This window comes from Xiphophorus hellerii, chromosome 18 (genome assembly GCF_003331165.1).
Source record: "Xiphophorus hellerii strain 12219 chromosome 18, Xiphophorus_hellerii-4.1, whole genome shotgun sequence".
NCBI classification, from domain to species: domain Eukaryota; kingdom Metazoa; phylum Chordata; class Actinopteri; order Cyprinodontiformes; family Poeciliidae; genus Xiphophorus; species Xiphophorus hellerii.
The window spans coordinates 31,842,644-31,863,179 of NC_045689.1; the positions used below are offsets into that span (position 1 = coordinate 31,842,644).

At 39.7% G+C, this 20,536-nt stretch overlaps 1 protein-coding gene across 1 annotated transcript; it reads right to left on the reverse strand.

Annotated features, from left to right (window-relative positions):
- Window positions 1-1,555: 1,555 nt before the first annotated feature.
- On the reverse strand, window positions 1,556-20,347 carry akap1b (A kinase (PRKA) anchor protein 1b). Its single transcript, XM_032545324.1, has 11 exons — window positions 20,204-20,347; window positions 16,787-18,318; window positions 15,800-15,924; window positions 14,007-14,133; window positions 13,711-13,829; window positions 13,413-13,590; window positions 12,981-13,131; window positions 11,853-11,920; window positions 6,484-6,557; window positions 6,005-6,070; window positions 1,556-4,385 (listed from the first exon to the last, which is right to left on the reverse strand). Exons 2-11 carry the CDS (start codon window positions 18,291-18,293, stop codon window positions 4,323-4,325), a joined length of 2,478 nt encoding a protein of 825 aa, XP_032401215.1. The 5' UTR covers window positions 18,294-18,318; window positions 20,204-20,347; the 3' UTR covers window positions 1,556-4,322.
- Window positions 20,348-20,536: the final 189 nt, after the last annotated feature.

The following is a 20,536-nucleotide window of genomic DNA, read 5'->3' on the forward strand; positions in this document are numbered from 1 at the left end:
GAGCATTCTCTGTTCGATGCGTGGCGAGTCCAGCTCTGGGGCGACTCTGGAGAAGTTTGACTTCAAGCTCACAGTGTAAATCTTCAGAAAGGGCAGAAGACTGATTTCCAGAAATTAACTAGAGAAGGGCCGGACAAAAACATAAGGATTCATTTTTACCAGTTAGCTTCATTAAAGAACCGTCTTGAAATCTTTTTGTCTATTTTAACTGTCATTAATTATTGTACTCACTGGATAGTGATGTAATGTAAACTCCCCGTTAACATCCCATTTACATGAACTTACAAGACAATCGTATATTAATGTAATATCAAGACATGAAACTCTACCTTTATGTATATTTACTCTTGCACCTTGTCCCCTATTAAGGCAAACTAATGACCTTTCATCCACCATTTCTTCAAATATAATACCATTGTGGTCTGTCTTCCTGCTTCCCCAAAGTCTGTCATGGGCGTCTCACCGTCGACAGTCAAGGGACCGGTCCTAATACTCTCACTTCCACCCTTGTTCTCCCCTTTTGTCCTTCAAATGCTGAAGGATTTGAGTGCATCAATCAATCAATCAATCAGATTGATTGTGCATAGTGAGCCCCAATTCTTCACATCCGTCTTTCACTCTGCCCCTTTTGGGTCCAATTTCAAACACTACGCACTCAAAGCCTTCGACCTGAACAAGGATTTGAAGGACACAAGAGCAGAACAAGGGTGGAAGTGAGAGTATTGGGACCAGGCTTTCTGCACTTCTGCTAAGCATGTATATAGTAATCCAAGGGCCAGACAATTTTTGGGTCCAATTAAGAGTAGCAAAGCCTAACCATATTTTTTGAAAGCATACATGTCTCTAGCTAATATTTTGGTATGACAGCCCTTTGAAAGTGGCAGTTCAGTCATAGTTATCAGTTCATAAAGTTAACAACCCCTATGGACAAATTCCCCAAAAAAGTTTCATCCCTGCCAGAAAGGCAGGAATGAAGTCTGTGTTTTTCCTCATGCTGAGATCGAGGGGCTGGGTTGAAAAGTATTTTTCCTCCAAGGATAAATTTTACCTAAAAAGTGTGAAAAGCACACTTCAGCATTCTTCTATTTCTGATTTAATATTTCAGCCTTTTGCTATGATGTAACCCTTTTCCTTCCATGTCAGCCTTCAGCTTCTATTCCATGACAACCGTTTTTTTTTTTGTCTTTTTAGCCTTCAGCTTTATTCTGCCGTTTCTGATTTTAGGCAGGAAGTATCTCTTGTAGCTCTCTAGATTATTTCTTAAAATTAAGACTTTATGACTAAAGACTTAAGAAATACCTGTTTAAACTCTATTGTGCACGCATCTCGGTGAAGTGAGTTTCTGAAATAAATGAACTTTCATCAACATTATTTAACATGACTATTTCTAAGCAAACAGAGTTTAAGTGCGTCTTGTCGGGTAACAGCAGACTTTCAAAAATAATCCCGTTACATTGCTGGCAAAATGTCCCGTCAGTAATACTCTTAATACTACAGCACCAATATGAAAACAGAACCCAATAATCCCACAACCATTAAAAAAAAAAAGATAAAGTACCTTAAACACTTCATATCTTTATTTTTCCCTTTTAGAACTGTACAGTTAAATTAAATTTAAAGCGTATCTAACAAAGTCAGATATGTACATGTTATCTAAATGCTTTCAGGTATAGCTGTTTGACACCCACTTAAATGATCAAATCGGAGCTTGTGTAGTTGTGAAATCCACTCTCTGAAAATGGTGAATGAGGGAAGGGCAGAATGACTCAAACCCACCTGCGCCCCACCACACACACACACACACACCTAACTTTCCAGTGTCGCAGAAAATTACAAATCTTATTTACAGAGAAATGGACAAAACTCAAATGAAATTCTTAAGGGCTATTGAATGAACTACTCAACTGGTCATTTCAGACATTGTGAGACAAGAACACAAGCAACTGAGAAACATTCTGACTGAATGGAGCCCAGTCTGAGGAGACGTCTCTCAACAGGGTGTGTATGTCTAACCTGATCCAATGACTGGATTTTCTTTCTCCTCAAATTTTACTTGGGCATGCTTAAGGTTATTAATTGGTATAAAAAACAAACAAAAAAAAAACAATAAAGTATGAGGATTGTATCAGAACAATTAGCTTTTACATGTCTATTGGAAAAACAAGTCTATCCATTCTGCCTCTCTTAGGTAAAAACAAAGCTTCTCTACAGGCAGGAAATCAGTTTCAATTCTTTTAACGTCATTGTATTAAAAATGAAGCACACTGACACCATGTATACTAAATAATTTACTACTGTAAGTGCTTATCTGAGAACAAATATTTTTCACTGGGAAGAATATGTTGATTGTTTTGTTAAAGTGACAGAGCAGTGGTTCTTACTGGCTTAAATAATACAGCAATCACATTTTCCTTTTAAGTTTGGTGTTCGTCAGTCAGATAAGTTCCGACACATCTGTGTCTGTCACAGAAGCTGGATCCGTGCCACGACCCAAATTGGGAGTTTTGCTCCTCTGCAAACTGAAATAATATTTCAGCGAGTCCTAATAAACCCTCGTCTTTGGAACTTTATGCTGCATTTTTCGCTTTACTACTCAGCTGCCTAAACTGCCTTTTTGATTTTGTAAGCAATCAGGAGAAGGTTAACTCTGCGGTGACAGACTTCATGCCACATCACCGGCTGGAATGATACAACGGGAACAATTCTGTGAAATATGGCTTCTTCAGAATATCAAACGTAAATGTGGTAACTGACTATGCTTCCTGTTTTTGTTGTGTTTGTTACAATAATGTTTCAACTGGTGTCACAACATACATCTAAATCTAACGTTTGTAGAAGTTCACATAATGTCCCAACAAACTGAGTTTTATGGTACAACATTAATTTTGGGTGACAGTTGGGTATCAGACCGGCCAGTACAATTGGATCTTGCCTGGTCTGATATTCATATTCAAATGAGAGAACTCAATTTGGAAATGATTGCTCACCAAGTACAGGAGTTCTTGACTGGTTTGACATTACCACAAACTGAATTTAGTGAAATGTGATGGCAGCTCCAAATTACACAGCAGCATTAAAAAAAAAACAAAAAAACAACCTGATTCCTTGTAGTGTTTCTCTTATGTGCCATGTGTTATTCAACCCCAGACTGCTCCACAAACCTCAAGGATTTGTGGAACACAACAAACCCCACCTCAAGAAAAAAAAGAAGAAATAAATCAAAAAAGATCTCTGTTCCACCTCACACTTGCAACTTCTTTAGATTTACTGTTAACCCAAAGGACATAAATTTGACTTCAACTTCTGGGACACAGCAACAGCAGCAGAAGTCACAAGACGATTTCCAACTGTCACAATGGTTAAGATGAAGGCAAACAGAAAACTTGCTGTTCACACATTTAAAACTTCTGTACTTGTAGGATGTTGGGGCGGGGGCGTCTTGAAATTGGAAGACACTATAAAATAAAGTCAATGTGGATGTTTTGTCAGACAAATACAACCTGCTTTAGTTCACATGATGGCAATGGTATACCTCCTAAAAAGAGGTCAGCAAAATGCATCTTCTATAATAAGTGAGATTTTAATCAACACATCTTTCATTAAAGAAAAACAGTTGGAGTGCTTTTTTTTTTAAGTCAGGAATCGTGATATTCTCTAATAACATGCAGTCCAGATGTGGGAATAGAAAGAGCAGAGGGAAGTTACCCTCCTGTCTCACTTTGAGACAGAAATGGTCCATCTAAAGCTGCCTCATCTGTCACCCAACATCCCCACCACACAGTCCAATTGAAAATAAACAGACATACCAAAAAAATAAATAAAAAAATAAAACAAATACAGTCAGGACTCCATGCATGCGTCTGTCCTCATATGCGGCATAACGAGCCACAGTCTGTGGAGCCTGGGGGTTTTGGGTAGAATGGGAGCTGATATATAATTTGAGCCTTTATTGTTACAATACATTCACTTTAAAAAAAAAAAAATTACATGTACGTTTGTTCTTTATGTATTTCCTGGAAAAAAAACAGAAGTCCATGTTAAGAGAGCTGCTGTTTCCCTGTGGACTATGTCTGAGAATAAAGTCTCTGCTGTCAGTTGAATTGAAGAGTGGAAGAGCCGATTTGAGAAAAGAGGGGAAAGGGGGAACAAAACACACACACAAAAAAAACAAAATAACCCAACACCAATCTTTTCAGTCACGTGCCTGGTACAGTTGGGATCCCTAGGATGAGCTGGGTCAGCTACTGCTGACCACAAGGAACTTCAGTTTCCTTCAGTTTCTCTGTGGGTGAGTTTGTTAGACTCTATGGTAATCAGGGAATTCAGAATCCATCCACCCAAACCGTCAGGCTCCTCTCTGCCAGAGTGCGGTTCACTGAAATGACCTGCGAAAAAAAGACAAAGTAAAAAAAAAAAAAGAGCCTAGATTCACCACCCAGAAATCAGTCAGTCTCTTCACCGTCACCTTTGCGCTACCCAATGCAGAAACATTCGACATCTGTACTATTGTGAGGTTTTCTACTTAAAGCTGCAGCATGCAACTTTTACAAAAATATGCTTTTTACATATTTGTTCAAACTGTGAAAAGATCAAGCTCCTCCACCTCCTCCTGGTGTTTTGCCACAGACAACAACAACCAGAACCAGGAGGAAGGTCTTAGCGCCATCAATCATCAATGTATACGCGCTGCTACATGCCCTAATGGTGGAAACAACTTTCCATCTCAGGGAAACTGTTTATCTGCCGACATCGGTTGCTATGCTAACTAGCCTGAGCATTTATGGCTGGATTCATTGTGAGGAAGCAGCAGAGAAAAAGGGGGAGGGTCTGAGCAGCACGTATATGAGGGTGATTGACAGCGCTAAGACCCTCCTCCTGGCTCTGATTGGATGTTTCTGAAGGTCATTTCTATAGATGACTAGAGGAGAAGCTTGACTTTTTCACAGATTGTCTCATCTTATACTGTCACGACAGTTTTAATAAATATGTTAAAAAAACCAACATTTTTTTAAAATAAGATTTAAAATGCAGATAAATACCCATCATAAAGAGTCATTTTATTCAAATAAAATGAACTTTACTAAAATAAGTACCAGAGAAAGTGGATTTAAATATAAAGCACAACAAGTAATTATTTTCTTTCCTCTTTTGGTTTTGAGACAAAACAAAGTAACATCATGAATTTTGATACACAGAACTGTGGGCAGCCTTTACTGCAGCTGCAGTGGCAGCCACCACATGTATTGGGATTATTTTACTTATCTTAAGTAAAATAAAAACTTAATCATATTTTAAGTTCTTAAAATATGATTAATAACTTAATCATATTTTGCAAATCTTAATACCAGAAGTTGAACAGCTGTAGTATTTCTTATTGCAAATATTGCTGGTTAAAATCCAGGGTGGAGTATTTGTGTATTGTCCTAAAGAAATTGCTGTCTATTAAATTTTTTTCCTTTTGATAATGTAAATAATTTAGTGATGGAGACATTTAATGTGGGCACTGATTTGGCATTTTCTTTCAACATACTTTCATTTACTTAAACGATAAGGAGAACATGAGGAAACAACAGACTCAATAATCGTTTTAATTAATGAAACAATGATATCAATTATCATCAAAGGGATTCTGATTCATAATTTAAAACAGAAAACATTGACAATGTTTGACAACTGCCAAAACTGACATCATGATTGGAATGGTTACTTTTTTGACTGAACTATTTTATGCATTGTTTGTTCCATAAGACCTCAATTAATATTTAAAAATATAGTTTAATTAAATTAATGTGTAAATTTTGGCTGTATTTGATGGAAATATAGCTAAAATACAGCTGAATTTCATGGGAACTGTCTGAACAGAGACAGATGCAATTTCAAAATAATTAATTTTAAAATGTGTCACTTTTATGAAACAAAAGCTACAAATGTGATAAGTTTAAAAAACAAAAATCCATATGTCCATCTCTAGTAGCAACCAGGTAAGATCATGTTTGTAACAAACCTCATCTCCAACAAGGTTCCACAGGTGGACAAGTGGGAGGCCTGTGTTGTTGTCGTAGTTTGAGACCTTTAGAGAAAGAAAACATCAGCCAGTGGTCACTCAGGTCTGTTACTCTAAAACAGTGGCTCCCAAAGGGTGGTGCATGCAGTGCCATTGCGGGGGGAGGGGGGGGAGCAGTATGGATGATTGAAAGAAAAAAAAAAAAAAAACTAGTTACACAAAAGTGTTTCACTGTGTTTTGTTGCAACTTGAAGATTGAAATAAACTTCAGTGGAGTTTGAAAACAAAATGTGTATATAGGTTTTATGTCTGGTTGAACGATGTGTGTGCCCAGTTGATTTTTTTTTTCTTTTTTGGGAGGGATTTTATTGTAATCCACAGGGGGGCCCAGAAAATCTTTGGGAACCACTGGGGGGGCCCAGAAGAAAGTCTTTGGAAACCACTGCTCTAGAAGGAGTTGGTCCTAATGGCAGACCCACCTGTGCTAGCAAGGCGACACCTCGGGTCATTTCTTCCAATGTGGTCGTAGCATCCGTTGAGAAACAATCCTCCCCTGTTAAATGAATGACAATTCACTGAGCTAAAATCACAGTAATCTGGTTGTGCCACATAAAAATTACAAAATGTCAGGCAAGTTTTTAGGGCCTTTTGTTTGTCCACAAATTCTCTAAATATTCCTAAAAAGAAGCATGTGACAAATACTACTTAATATTTTTGAAAAAGTTCATTCCCATTTTAAAAGTGAACACAGGGGGGCGCCGTGTGGCTCAGTGGCTAGAGAAACCCCCCATACAGACCCCATTGCAGCGTGAAGTCAGTGCACAAGATCCCCTTTCCTTCCCAATATTAAATGTGTGCATGATATATGAAAGAACTAGAGAATTTCTGAAGAAATTTAAACGGGGCCTGCCAAAGTGTGCCTGTCGGTTGGCACACTTTGTGGGCGTTCTGATGCTACAAATTAGCATCAATGCTAAAGTAAGCTACAATGTACTCAATAGCATGTGGAGATTGACAAACATGTTGAGTAACATGGACTTATGCCATTCAGTATGTTGAAATTAGTGTACAAGTTAAAATGAGCCAAACTGCTAACATTAGCCAAAATGCTGTCAGTAGCATGTGGAGCATCACTCCATTCAGTGTACTAAGCGTGGCTAATAAATAAGAAAAATAGCTAAAAGCTTCTTTTAGGGAAAAGGCTAATGCTAATGGGGGGCAGTGAAATGCAAAGGTTTGTGCTAATGTTAATTTACTGTCTTGCGCAGCAGGGCAGTGCAATAACCTGAGAGAAAAAAGATAGTAAAGGCTAATATTAGTTAGCACTACCCTGAGAGGAATATTTAGGCTTTTATTTTGAAATTCCGTTACAAAACTTAACGCGGTGTCACTGTTGCTCCCCGTGATTAAGCTCATAATTACAATCCTCTGTACTGAATAGCTCTCTGATAGCAGACGGTGTGTCCATAAACAAGTTCTACTAAATATTGTACAATAACTGAAAACAGAGATGTAACTTCTATCATGAATATAGATTAGACAAAAACCCTCCAAATTACAATGAAATACTTCTACTTCTGATGGGCGCCGGAAGTAAGACCCTTAATCGTTTCCCCAGTAAGCCTCCCAGGAATAAGGTGGATAGAATGTTCAGTTCCAATGGTATCAATGACATCAGCAGTGATGACGTCACTCTATGATACCACAAAGGAATCTCTCTCTTGAATGTAGCTCACAGACAGAGTTTTCTCAGACCTGTTCCTCAGTTCTATCACTACAGATCACTCTTCAGAGCACGTTCGAAATTAATCGAAACAAGCGGGATATCGATTCCAGATATTACACGCCTTTCAGAGAAGCAAGAATTTACCAGAACATCGACATGAAGCAACAACAGATTGCTTGTGAGCATGAAGCTTTTCCAGCTGAGCTTTCATGGGTCGACATTATGGACCTCAACATCCAAGTCGACTACGACGCAGTCATTTCTTTTGAAGATGACAGCGACAGCCCCATTAAACCGGAAGATGAATCAGCAGAGATCCAGGGGGAATCGGGTCCTTCCAGCGACTCTGAGAGTCCAACATCATTGATAGTCAAGCAGGAAACAACTCCCTCTGCTGGCTTCGAGATTACCCCCTCAGTGGAAGTCGTGGAAGAAACCAGCCAACACGTCATTGATCTGACAAAGCAGGTAGACGATCTTAAAAAAGAATTGCAGAGTAAGATTTTTGATCTCCATGAGGAAAGAGACCGAAGGATTGCATATCAGACTGAAGTCAAATCACAGCAGGAGGAGATTCAAAAACTGCAAAAAATGTTAGTAAAAGAACATCACCTGCGAGTCAAACATGAACATGGAAGAAATGTGCCAGAGATTAAAGATGTGTCAAAGGTTTCTTACTCTTCTAAAGTTACAGCCGACAAGACCATCCTTCAACAGCTGGATTATTTCAAAAGGGAGGCTGAAAAATATGCCTCCCGCAACAAAGGTCTGATAGAAGTCATGGTTGAAGAGTACAGAGTGAGACTTAAATACGAGGAGCAGCTCAAAAGTCACACAGAGCAAGCTTCCAAATTCAAAGCTCAGGAGGAAACGGTGAAATCTCTGCAGGGTCAGGTTGCAGACCTGAAGGTGAAGTTGAAACTTGCTCTGGAAAATAACCATCCTAGAGTCTCCACCCAACCAGAGACCCCCCTGCAGACAGAAGGCTCCCTACGAACAGAGGAGTCCAAGCAAAGACAGACCTCCAATCAATCAGGGAGGTACGAGGAAAGACAGACCATCAATCAATCAGGGAGGTCTAACGAAATACAGACCTCCAATCAATCAGGGAGGTCTGAGGAAAGACAGACCTTCAATCAATCAGGGAGGTCTAATGAAATACAGACCTCCAATCAATCAGGGAGGTCTGAGGAAAGACAGACCTCCAATCAACCAGGGAGGTCTAACGAAATACAGACCTCCAATCAATCAGGGAGGTCTGAGGAAAGACAGACCTCCAATCAACCAGGGAGGTCTAACGAAATACAGACCTCCAATCAATCAGGGAGGTCTAACGAAATACAGACCTCCAATCAACCAGGGGTCTCCATGCATAGCGTGGCTCGGCCTTTGCACCGACCCACTCCAAGGTTGCAACCAGAGGAGTCCAGGCTAAACCAAACCTCCACACAAACATGGAGGTCCGACGAAAGACAGACGTCCATGCGACCAACCTCCACTGGTTGCATGAAGGGGCTTCATGTTGGCATTGGCATGAAGGCCAATCTATGCCCGGCTCGGCCTTTACGCCGACCCACACCCAGGTGGTACTAACCTAGGTCACTATCTAAACCCAGGTTTTGCTAACACTCAGCATTAATTGCTTGGTTAATTGATCTCTCTAAATTGTCCTAAAGTGTGAATGTGTGTGTGCAAGGATAAGTGTGTTAGATGATGGATGGATGAATATTTGTTAAAAGTGTCTGACAGTAGAATATGAAACAGAGAATCTGTGAAAAGTCCTCTGGCTCTGCTACTGTCCAGAAACGACCAATCAGAACCAAAAGACAAACTTTTGGTTCTGATTGGTTTTTAATGTGTTGAATGTGTCTCAGCACATTCAACACATTAGACTACTAATGTACTGCAGCTACACAACTGGTAGAAAAACACCCTAATATTATATCATCATTGTTTATAATGATTTAGAAAACAAAATGCTGTACAGGTTTGTCAAAACTATTTCGACCCATATTAGATCTTTGCATTGATTTCCTTCATTTTAGTAGCTGCGATTTTGCCTAATCCACACATTTTCCCTAACCCTAATCCCAATACTAGTCCATTCCTAACCCTAACCCTACCTAAAACTTAACTGACCCAAAGTAATGAGTCCATCATATTAGGACCAGGTTTTGGTCCTAATATGATGGAACTAATGCAGTGTTTCTCCATTCCGGTCCTCAGGCCCCCTGCTCTGCATGTTTTAGTTGTTCCCCTTCTGCCACACACCTGGATTGAATCTGTTGGTGATTAACAGGCTTCTGCAGTACTTGATGACTGCAGAAGAGATCATGCTGTTCTGGAACAGCTGTTCTGAAATAGAGACACATCTAAAACATGCAGAGCAGGAGGTTTAAGGACTGGAATTGAGAAGCACTGACCTAAAGTGACACTGGACATATAATGGTGCGTTCACACCAAATGTGTTTTGAGCGTCAGGCGCAGCTGGTTTGCATTCAAAGTCTATGTGGAGGCGCGTCGAGGGCTATTGCGGCGCGCTTCAAGCCTCTAGAGCAGCGCAATTTGAACCGTTTGGAGCATTTGACACATCTAACACATCCAACACTCCACATAGACTTTGAATATAAACCAGACTCTCCTGACGCTCAAAACGTGTTTGATGTGAATGCACCATTAAAATGTTCAGTTCTACTGGTAACAATGACATCAGCAGTGATGACATCACTCTTTGATGCATCAAATGAATCTGTCTCTTGAGTGTAGCACACAGGCTGTTTTTCAGACCTGTTCCTGTTTCAGAGTTATAAGTTATAAGTTATGAATCTTTTCCAGGAGCATTGTTAAAATGATTTGAAGGCACAGAATCAGCCCAGTACAGGTTCACATTCTCAGGTGAGAGAGACTCACCTGGTATAAAGTTAATTTTTCGGTACTGGAATCACACTGAAGATAAATTAGTTTAATCAAAGCACATCATGAATATGTGTACATGAACTCCATCTTAAGTCCAGAGCATACTAGATTTTTGTTGCTTTTGCCACCACTTGATGATATGCATATAAGATATAACATAAACAGCACCATTCAGAGATGCAATGAGTTTATAGTAGTTCTTCCACCATGTCTGTAGTTCTGACGTTCTGCCATCACTGTGGTTCTGAAGAGCAGCTCAGAGAGGCAGACAAAATTCTATGTCTATTTTGATTCTAACTGACACTGTTTTGTGTCAGTTAGTCTTTTGTTTTGAGTTAAATTTGGCTCGTTTTTTGTTAATTATGTCGCCACAGTTACTTGAAATGCCAACAAAAGTAATAGCTCCCCTCACGGGATTGAGCCGCACATTTTGATATATATATTGTGAGGGGGCACGCTAGGAAGCGGCAGTTATTTTGAGGTGTAGAACAATAGGGGCCTGCCATCCCTATGCATTGCTATGGGCAGGCCCCTATAAGTGATGCAGAGCTTTGCTACTAAACGTCAACACTGCAACAAGATAACAAGGTCAGGAAAAAGTTTTAATTAAATAGCAGGGAGAGAAAAGTAGGTCAGTTATTTGACTTTGACAACCAGAAGATGTAGATGTGGAATTCTGTTTGTTTTGGTTAAAAGAAAAAGGCGATCCACACACACCTGACAGATCATCAGTACAGCAGGTGTTTAAATGATCTGATCAACCACTGCTATGTCAGATTAGCAAATAGCAGCCATGGATAATCTACCACACTGGTCACTTAATAATCGCAAAATAAACATCAAGCCTAAAAAACACAAAACTATAACAGACTGAATGTTCTGTTCTTTGTGTGGGAAATGTTTGAGTGTTTTTTTTGTTGTTGAATCCTGATCCATTAGTGGTGGTGTTGTGGCAACTGTGGTTTTGAATTGTTCTTTAACGGTTTTTCTGTTAAAGAATCTTTAGAGTAATTGAACTCTAATGCAAACCAAAAAAGTGGTTGAAGCGATTTGGTTGAAGGGAACTCTGGCGCAGTTTGAATGCAGCGTTAATGCAAGTGGACCGGAGACCGCTCCGAAAGCAGGGAGCTATAGAAAGCCTCCTGCGACACACACACACTTTTGCACAGTTAATGGTCAAACACTTAGAATACGATCACCACAAACCTGGAAGTGGCGCAACGTTGTCAAGCAGTACTTCTGCACTTTGAAAGGGTAGTGTCACAAAATCCGATCTGGAAAGAAGGACCCAAATATTAAAAAATATAAATGCATACAATTCATGAACAGAAATCACCTACCACTGACAGTATCATAATAAATTGTGATTAAAAAAAATATAGTCCGTTTGCTTTAAATAGTTTCAGATCAGTATTGCTTGTTGTACTGTCCAATCATTTATTGGAAGCTTAACTTTATAGTGTCATGTCCTATTTATACCTCTTGCAGATTTAAAGTACATATTTTAAAGGGGCAATATTATGTAAAATCAACCTTTTTGAGCTTTATGTCATGTGATGTTATTCCTTATTCTCTATTTATGATTTGTTAACAGTCAGAGGTTAAAAAAAGAAGAGTCACTCTGTTCTAAATAAAAAAAAACAACCATTTTTAAAAGTTATTGTATGAACTATAAATAACTACTCTGTATCAGTACTCTGATTTGACAAGTATTTAAACTGAAGTTCTTTTACTCTGGAAAAAACTGGTATTAATTCATTCTAAACTCAAGACTTGATGCTCATTGCTAAAGATGAATGTTCAAAAATAACAGTGGAGTCATGCTGAAAGCTATTCAACACAAAAAAATGGCATTTAATATTGTCAAATTCCTAAAGGCCTTTCCATAAGGGGTGAAGTTGATTCAGCAGAGTTTTCTCAGTGGGGTTTGGACTCCCCAGTCCTGTTTGTGATATTCATGGACAAGATCTCTGGAATGGCTGATGTCTGGTTTGGGAATGTTGGAGGCTCCTTGCTTTTTGCAGGTGACGTGCTTCTATTGGATTGTTCAGGCCGTGTCCTTAATTTTTGTGTTCATGCTTCGGTTTACCTTCTGCTTATTAGAATGATCCATCACTCATGAAAACAACCCCCCACCTCCAAGATGAGTAACCACATGAAACCCTTCCAGATACAGAGGTAGCTTCTTCATCACTTACGTCATTGATTAAAGATAATTTTTTTATATTTTGAAGTTCAAACTCATCAGGCCGCTTCCACATATGAACAAATAGGCATTTTAAATAACCGTTTTATTTTTTAAGTTCAGTGATACAAATAAGACATGCGACTTGCCTGATTTGTCGGAGTGTATCCAGTTTCACTTTGTCATAACCCCCGTAGTCGACATATCTAATCTCCACCTCATCAGTTTCCTTATAGAAGCTGATGACCTGAGCTCTCCACCAGGCCCCGTCCACTGCTGGGGCTGCACAAATAACACCCACTGAAACACAAAGCACAAAAATAAAACCTTACTTTCAGTTGAGCAGATGTTCATCCATTTGTTACAGTAGCAAACTGTGACAATCAATTGTAGATTAAAATTTAAAAAAACTTGCTTATTTGTTCTACAAAATATTTCTAGAAACACACATCAGAGCTGTATCTTCAAGTTCAAACATTTGAAATGAACACATGTAAAAAGCCAAAAAGCCATATATATATATATATATATATATATATATATATATATATATATATATATATATATATTGCAAGGATTACTTTCAGCGGGTGAGGGCAAAGCTGGAGTTCCCGGCTGGGAATAGCAAAGGAACATCTGCTGGTCGAGACTCCGCAGAGCGTGGTAGGTGGGATGGGTGTGCTGCTGGACAAAGACGTGGCCAGCTGACACAATGTTGACCACAATCACTTCAACCGTCACTCCACTAGGCAGAAGGAGCTGAGGAAAAACGTCGTGGTAAAAAGGGAAGTAAATGTCAACTCATCCACACCGACTCCCAATGTTTTCAATTCCTCTGAGTATTCCAAAAACAGCAGCAATAAGGAACCTCTGTCTTACCCAAGAGGTTATGGGAAGTGATGGCAATGTGAGTGGAGGTGCATATAGATTTCTCAAGTCCAGATCTTTAAATTTCTTGCCAATAAACGACAGTGCCTTATCAACCTGCTGCTGCAAACCTGGAGAGAAATTAAGCACAATTACCATTAAAGCAGACCAACCCGGCAGCAGAATGATAGCCAAGTTAGTAATATTTACTTCATTTGGCAAACTTAAATATTCCCACTTTATGACAAAAGTGGACCTTCAGTCCTCATTCTGCCTAAAAAGATGAAGGAAATTTTTCCCACACTCACCTTCAATGTGGCAGATTTGGAAATCCTGTGTGTAAGGCAAAGTGGAAATGTAGATTTTTGCACCAGAGTTCTGCTTCAGGAAACTGACATATCTCCCTTGTTTCCCAATCAATCGTCCTACTAGATGCTGACACAAGAAAGCAAATGGGACAAGAGGACATCTGAGATAGTGAGGGGGGGAAAAACCATCAGGACCCACCTATGAAGTGTCATTTAGATTGGTTAAATGACACTCCATAGGGGTGTCGTACAGGGGGAAAAGTTCAACCAATTCCAAGGGCTGCGTCTGTATGAAACGGTTTGTTGTGTTTAGTATGCCTCACAAACAAACTGGACTTTCTAGGCAAACAGACTAGAGTTTGATTAAAGCAGACTAAACAGGGCTGGTGTGAAAATATTTACCAAGATGTTCCTAAATGTAACTTGCCCCTGCTCCTTTTACCACATGTAACAGATGAGTCAGTCAGCAGCAGTCCTGACCCCCCCATGCCAACCTAATGCCTCCTCCCAGTCCCTGTGAATAAGATGACCAGCCCTGTGTTCAATGACATGTCAATTAGCATCATTCCACCAAGTCTATGGGGATTTCTATCCCTCTTTGCTCTTTTTACAAATACACAGCACAACTGAAATATCACTGACAGAAATTGAAAAAAAAATCTTTATAATGATAATAAAAATCTACCTGCTGTGTGGACTGGAGGCTGGGTGGTTTGAACAGCATGTATCCTACATCAGCTTACAGGTAAGTTACAGAGAAATTTGCCATTTTTCTCCCAGCATGTCCCTCTTTATTCTCCTAAATGAATTTCACAAAATGAAACTACATGCCATTTTCTGATGATCTTGATTGCTTCATGGATATTTTTTACATAGCCTAGTTACTGTTGTTGGTGTGTAGAGAGCTTTGCCTAAGCTAAAACTGATTAACTATCTAAGGTCCAACATGTCAATAGACTTTGAGGGAGCATGCAGCTACCCCTTTGGCAAATTATTTATATTTTTGTACAATTCAAACTATTTAGAATATACCTATTTATTTTTGAAATTGCAGAGGAGGCAGAGCCAGGCAATGTAACTTTTATAAAATATGTTTTTTAAAAATTTTTTTTATTAAAACTGTCGCTATGTCGTGGCAATATATGAGACATAATCAGTGAAGAGATGAAGCGTCTCCTCCCTGTGCCCTGCTCCCAACCAGTCAAAGCCAGGAGGAAAGTCTTGGCGCTGCCAATCAACCGTGTGTACATGCTGCTCAATGTCGGAACAACGGAGAATCCGTTTTGGACATCAAAAATGTTTTTGCACATACATGGCAATGTGTAAAAAAATTATTTATACATTTTGTTTTACACATTTTGGGTAACTTTGTTTTGCAAGTTTTAATCTAACTGGAGGAACAAAAATTGTTCCCAGTATTTCAACAATTGCAGCAATTCTCCCCCGCCCAACACATTTATAAAATCTTTTCTCATGTTTCTAACATACCTGCTAGAAGTGAATTCATTATTTATGACAAAGGTTTCTTGTTCGCATTGATGTATATTTGACATTCAAACTAAATATTCCTATTGTTAAAAAGCTCAGATAAGGTCATTTTGATCCAAATATAAAAATAACTTGTATTTGTAAGTGCATTTGAGTAGCAGACATCAATAAATTCCTGTATTCAGAGAGAAAAATACTACACTAGTGCACAAAAAATTAGGTTATGCACACACACACATCAAGGCAGCATCAATGAAAACAGAAGAGGTCGTGTGTTTTAGGCATCACTGGTTGTTTTGACTAACCTTTGGGACCTCAATCTCCCAGACGACGAGTTCTGAGGTAGATGATGTAGAGTTGTTGCCCTGGTTCTCACAAATACTCATAGTGCAGCCGCTGTCCACAGAATCCATGCTGTTCACATCAGAACCTACAGACAGACAGACACGGCCATCACTTTTCAGGCAAGGACATATTTCCAGAAACATCAAGAGCAGGATGCAATGTTGAGCTTTTGCTAATATAGATGCATGCATAACCAACCCTATCATTATGAATGCCATCAATATTTAGGATGACACAGTGCCAGGAATAAACTTTTGTAACTACAGTAGGTCTTATATAATCAGCTTTGCTTAAAGGAGTTAAGGACATATGATTTCAAGAACGGAATAAACGTGGACAGAATTTGACTACTGAAAGGGAATTCACTGCATAATATGAAACCTTACTTATCTTTTTAATTTGATTATTTGGTTTCAAGACCAGCTAGCAGTTTTTTCACCTTTTTCACAGACCTCAACATCGAAAATAAGTAGGGATGCACAATATATCAGCGCAGAGTAATGTCAGTCCATTTCATTGATTTTTAAACCTAATTAGTAACTTTGACCTTAATTATCATTGTATTAAGAGGCAGGTTTTCAGGTCTAGACTTAGCTGTTCACATATTGTAAACATAACCATAATTCTTTACTAAAAAAGTACATCTCTGCAGGTTTCAGAGTCTAGAGAAAATGTACATTTAAAAACAAGCCATGACAGATTGCAATATGTATTTGAAGCAGAGAGTCTTGGACGGTATTCAATGTCTCTTCGCTGTGATGGTACAACGTGCTGCTGTGTTCTATTTGTAAAACAACCTGGAATCACCTGGTGATCCCTTTTTTATCATCAATTTGATTCTGTTCATACATAAAATGCATGTTTTAAAAAAAACAGAAGTTTTCACAAAAATTTTCAGAAGTAATAATGTGCAAATAAAACAATAAGTATGAATAATCATGTCTCACCTCCAGACTGATCTGTGTCCAACTCGCATGTCCCATGAGCTCCGTTTCTCAGGTCGTCCCCGTTAACTTTCTTTATGCCATACACAGCATCAGAATTTCCTCCAGCTTCCTTTGCGGTGCTCCCAGCTGCAGACTGAGGCGGTACAGTTTCATTTGCTGATGAGTCTGTAATCTTTAAAACACCTGCTGGATTCCCCAGCATGCTGCTCTGCAGGTCCTTGCTGCTGTTCCCTTCCTCAGAGTGGTATGTGCTGTAGGCCGAGTCTTCAGTCAGCACTGAAGCATCGTCAGATCTATTAAGTAGCGTTTCCCTTTGGTGTGGTAGTGTTGGCCAGGCTGCATTCTGTGCGCTCTTGGTTTTCAGAATCCTGGTTTCGACATTTCCCCACCCTGGAGTCACTGAGAAACCTTTTGGCACTGCTTGGACTTCCTTCTCTGCAGCCTCTGAACGCTCATGGTTTCCCTGTGAGGGAACATCAGCAGGAAAGTCTTCCATTATTGGATCAAGTAGTGAAGATCGAGTGCCACCGGCCAGAGTAACACTCATGTTGGAGGGTTTAGTGTTTGCTGCAACCTCACAGCTGCTGGTCCCAAGAACTTCTTGTGTGGCTGCAGAGAGGACCTCAGTAATGAGTCCAGCTGCCAGTAGCTCCAGATCGCTCATTTCTTGAGGGTTTTCCTTAAAATGCACGTCCAATGAGGTATCTAATGAGGTGGATGTACCCTGGACTTCGGAGGAAAGGATGGTAGGTGTACTGGTCAGGATGCATTTGTGTAAATCCTGTACTGAAAGGGCATTTTCCAGAGAGTCTCCGTCTGACGACGCCATCCTGTGTGTTTCAGCTGATGTGAATAAGCAGACGGCCTCTTCTTGTGAAGTTACAGCGCTGTGATGCGTTGCAACTTCACCCTCTGGCTCTGGCCGCTCCGCATCCGAAAGATTTATTGCCATGGGGGAAAATCTGGTGTCTTTGGAGTCATTGGATAACAAAGCAACTTCCTCTACCGAGTCTTCTGGAAGAAGATCCAACTCTGTGGCTGGGCATTTCTCCAACTCACCAATAAAGTAAGGGGTGGAGTCACATTCGGGGCCTTTGAGGGGTTTCATTGATTCCTCTACCAAATCACTGTCTCTAAATGTTGGTGTAATTATATTTGATGGTCGGTCAGCTTCCTCATGCATCGTTCTGCCGCAAAAATGAACATCATTGCACGCTTGTTCCAGTAAGGATATTGCTTCAGGATCTTGGGGAGGCATCGGGGAAATAATTTCATTCTCTGTGTTCTCGTTGCTGTGATTTGTGAAGGCTGGGCTTTCCTCTTCATATAGCAAACCGTTGTTGCACTCTTGATGAGAGTCTTTAAAGCTCACAGAAGTCGAAGGGACCTCGGGGCTTTTCGGTCCGACGGGTCGCTCTTTCTTCCTCGAGGTGTACCACCACCAGCCAATGAGCACAAGCACTCCAGGCATCGTGTAGGAAACAACAGACCGAAACCGAACTGGCATTTCGACGAGACACCAAACGTTACACCTGAAATGAACACACAAACGTTTGACCAGTATTAGCAACGTTTTTGAAATTATTTGCTTTTTAACTAAGAATAAAAGAAAGCAAAAAAAAACAAAAAAAAAACCCTCCCAGTTCATACGGTGGGTAAAGGCATCAAAAAGCAGGATGTTTAACGCAACAACAACAAAACAGACCAAAATAAGGGATATTTGCTTTGACATAAGGAAGGGAATAATTTTAACAGTTCATGATGAGTTGCCAATGTCGACAAATTCAGGGCTTCAATACTGATATCTCAGTATGACACCGTTTATTTTGCACAGCTAATTTTGACTTTTTTTTGTAACTTCTACCAGAAAGCAGGGTACACTCTGGAGATACATATCTGGACAGCATGTCTATCTTTAATAAAAATAATTTACTAGTGTGTGTGTGTGCATAACTGTCCCCTGAATGTATTGCTACAGTTATTTTAACAATTTAATTCATGTTAAAAGTTCTATACTTTTCCAGACTCAACTTTTCAGAGTTCCAAATCTCTTGTCATAAACAAAATATAAATAACTAAAGTTCACGGGAAATTAATGGCAAACACTTCTACAGAAGACAGGCTTCAAATATGTCTTCTGCAAAAACTAGAAACTGGAAACAAGGACCAGAGAAGAAATAAAAAGAACAATGACATCAAGAGGAAAGTTAGGGAATTTCAGAAAGAAGAATGGAAACAATAAAGGAATAAATCATACTAGTAGAAGACAGAAAAGGGATGGGAGGGGAAAAATGAAAGAAAACAAAAGAGAGAGATCGGAGACACCTACAGGTAAAAAATAAATAAATCAAATACACAAGGAAGGGAAGGAGCAAATTACAAGGGCAGAGAGGTCACAAACAGAGGAAAGAATAGTCTGGAAATACAAATACTTTACAGTTTTACTGGCTTTTTCCATATCTGAAAATTGTAAAATCAAATTTCATCCTTTTCCGGACTTTATTGCACACTAATTACAATTTGCAGGTGTAAAATAAATATGTGTGAAGGGCACCAACACTAGTACAACACAGAGGGTCCGACCCCCCCAGAACCGCTTGAGTGTATGTTATCATCCACTCTGATACAACCGCAATAAAACACAGCTTAAATAATTTAATTAATTTAAAGAAGACGTGGTTTAGTCTCGACTGGTGGATGCCAGATTGCTAGTGGGCTTTTAAATATTCCACCAGCGTAAGCCCTTACTGTAGGAGATCCTGTTCATAGAGGCAGGACAAAGTAGCCCATTTGGAGGCCACTGTCCTGCTCTGGTACAGTCACAGTGCAATGAGTAGCACCGCACTGTGTCCGTTAAGGGAACAAGCAATTCTTATTCATTCAAAATTAGCCTGTACGATTTGACCTTCCCACCGTACAACCAGACGACACATCGCACAAGTTGAGCTAAGCAAAGGGCACGTGTGTGCTGCACGCGGGTTAGCGACTGTCCCGAACAGGCCTCATAGCCGCCAGTTAGCTCCTAGCTAACTAGCGCGATAGCAGACGGCATCCAGCGGCTGCCTCTCACAATTAGTACGTCGTCAGATGGAGCCACCGCGAATATTACTAAGATATGCCTGAAGTGATGCCTGAAGTGCACAGCACAATGTCCGGTTATTTAACTTTCGTAACAGGGACGCAGCTAAAGCGCACTGCTGACAACCAAGGGAAACGTGGAAGTTGGTTGTTCAATGACATAGGATCATTGCTCTTATTCTACTACAGAGTTTACTTTGGGTAGCTTGCAGGACTCCCAGGGAATATCAGAGGACATTTTTTTTATGTTAGCATTCTCTGCTTTCAAAGCAATAACAATGTCAAATGCACAGAAGGTACAAAGATCCGTCCAAAACTGTACCTGTCTCCTTTACTTACAGTATTTTAAGGTCCCCAATGCTGCCACGCTAGGAACAATGCTGTTTGAATGTTTTCAATCGCTTTACTGATCTCCTCCCCACGTGTTTAACCGATCTGCCTCAATCTGTAAAAACAGTGCAAACAGCTGTTCAAATCGCGCGATACTCGATTATGTACTCTCGCGTCAAGCGAGACCGCATTTTCGACTGAAATTATACTTTATTTTAAAAAGGATTTATTTTGGAAAAGGGATATGGGACAAAAATTCTAAATAACATATAACCCTTTGTCTGGTTTATTATTATTATTATTATTATTATTATTGAATGATATGGACTACTTTTTGTCTGG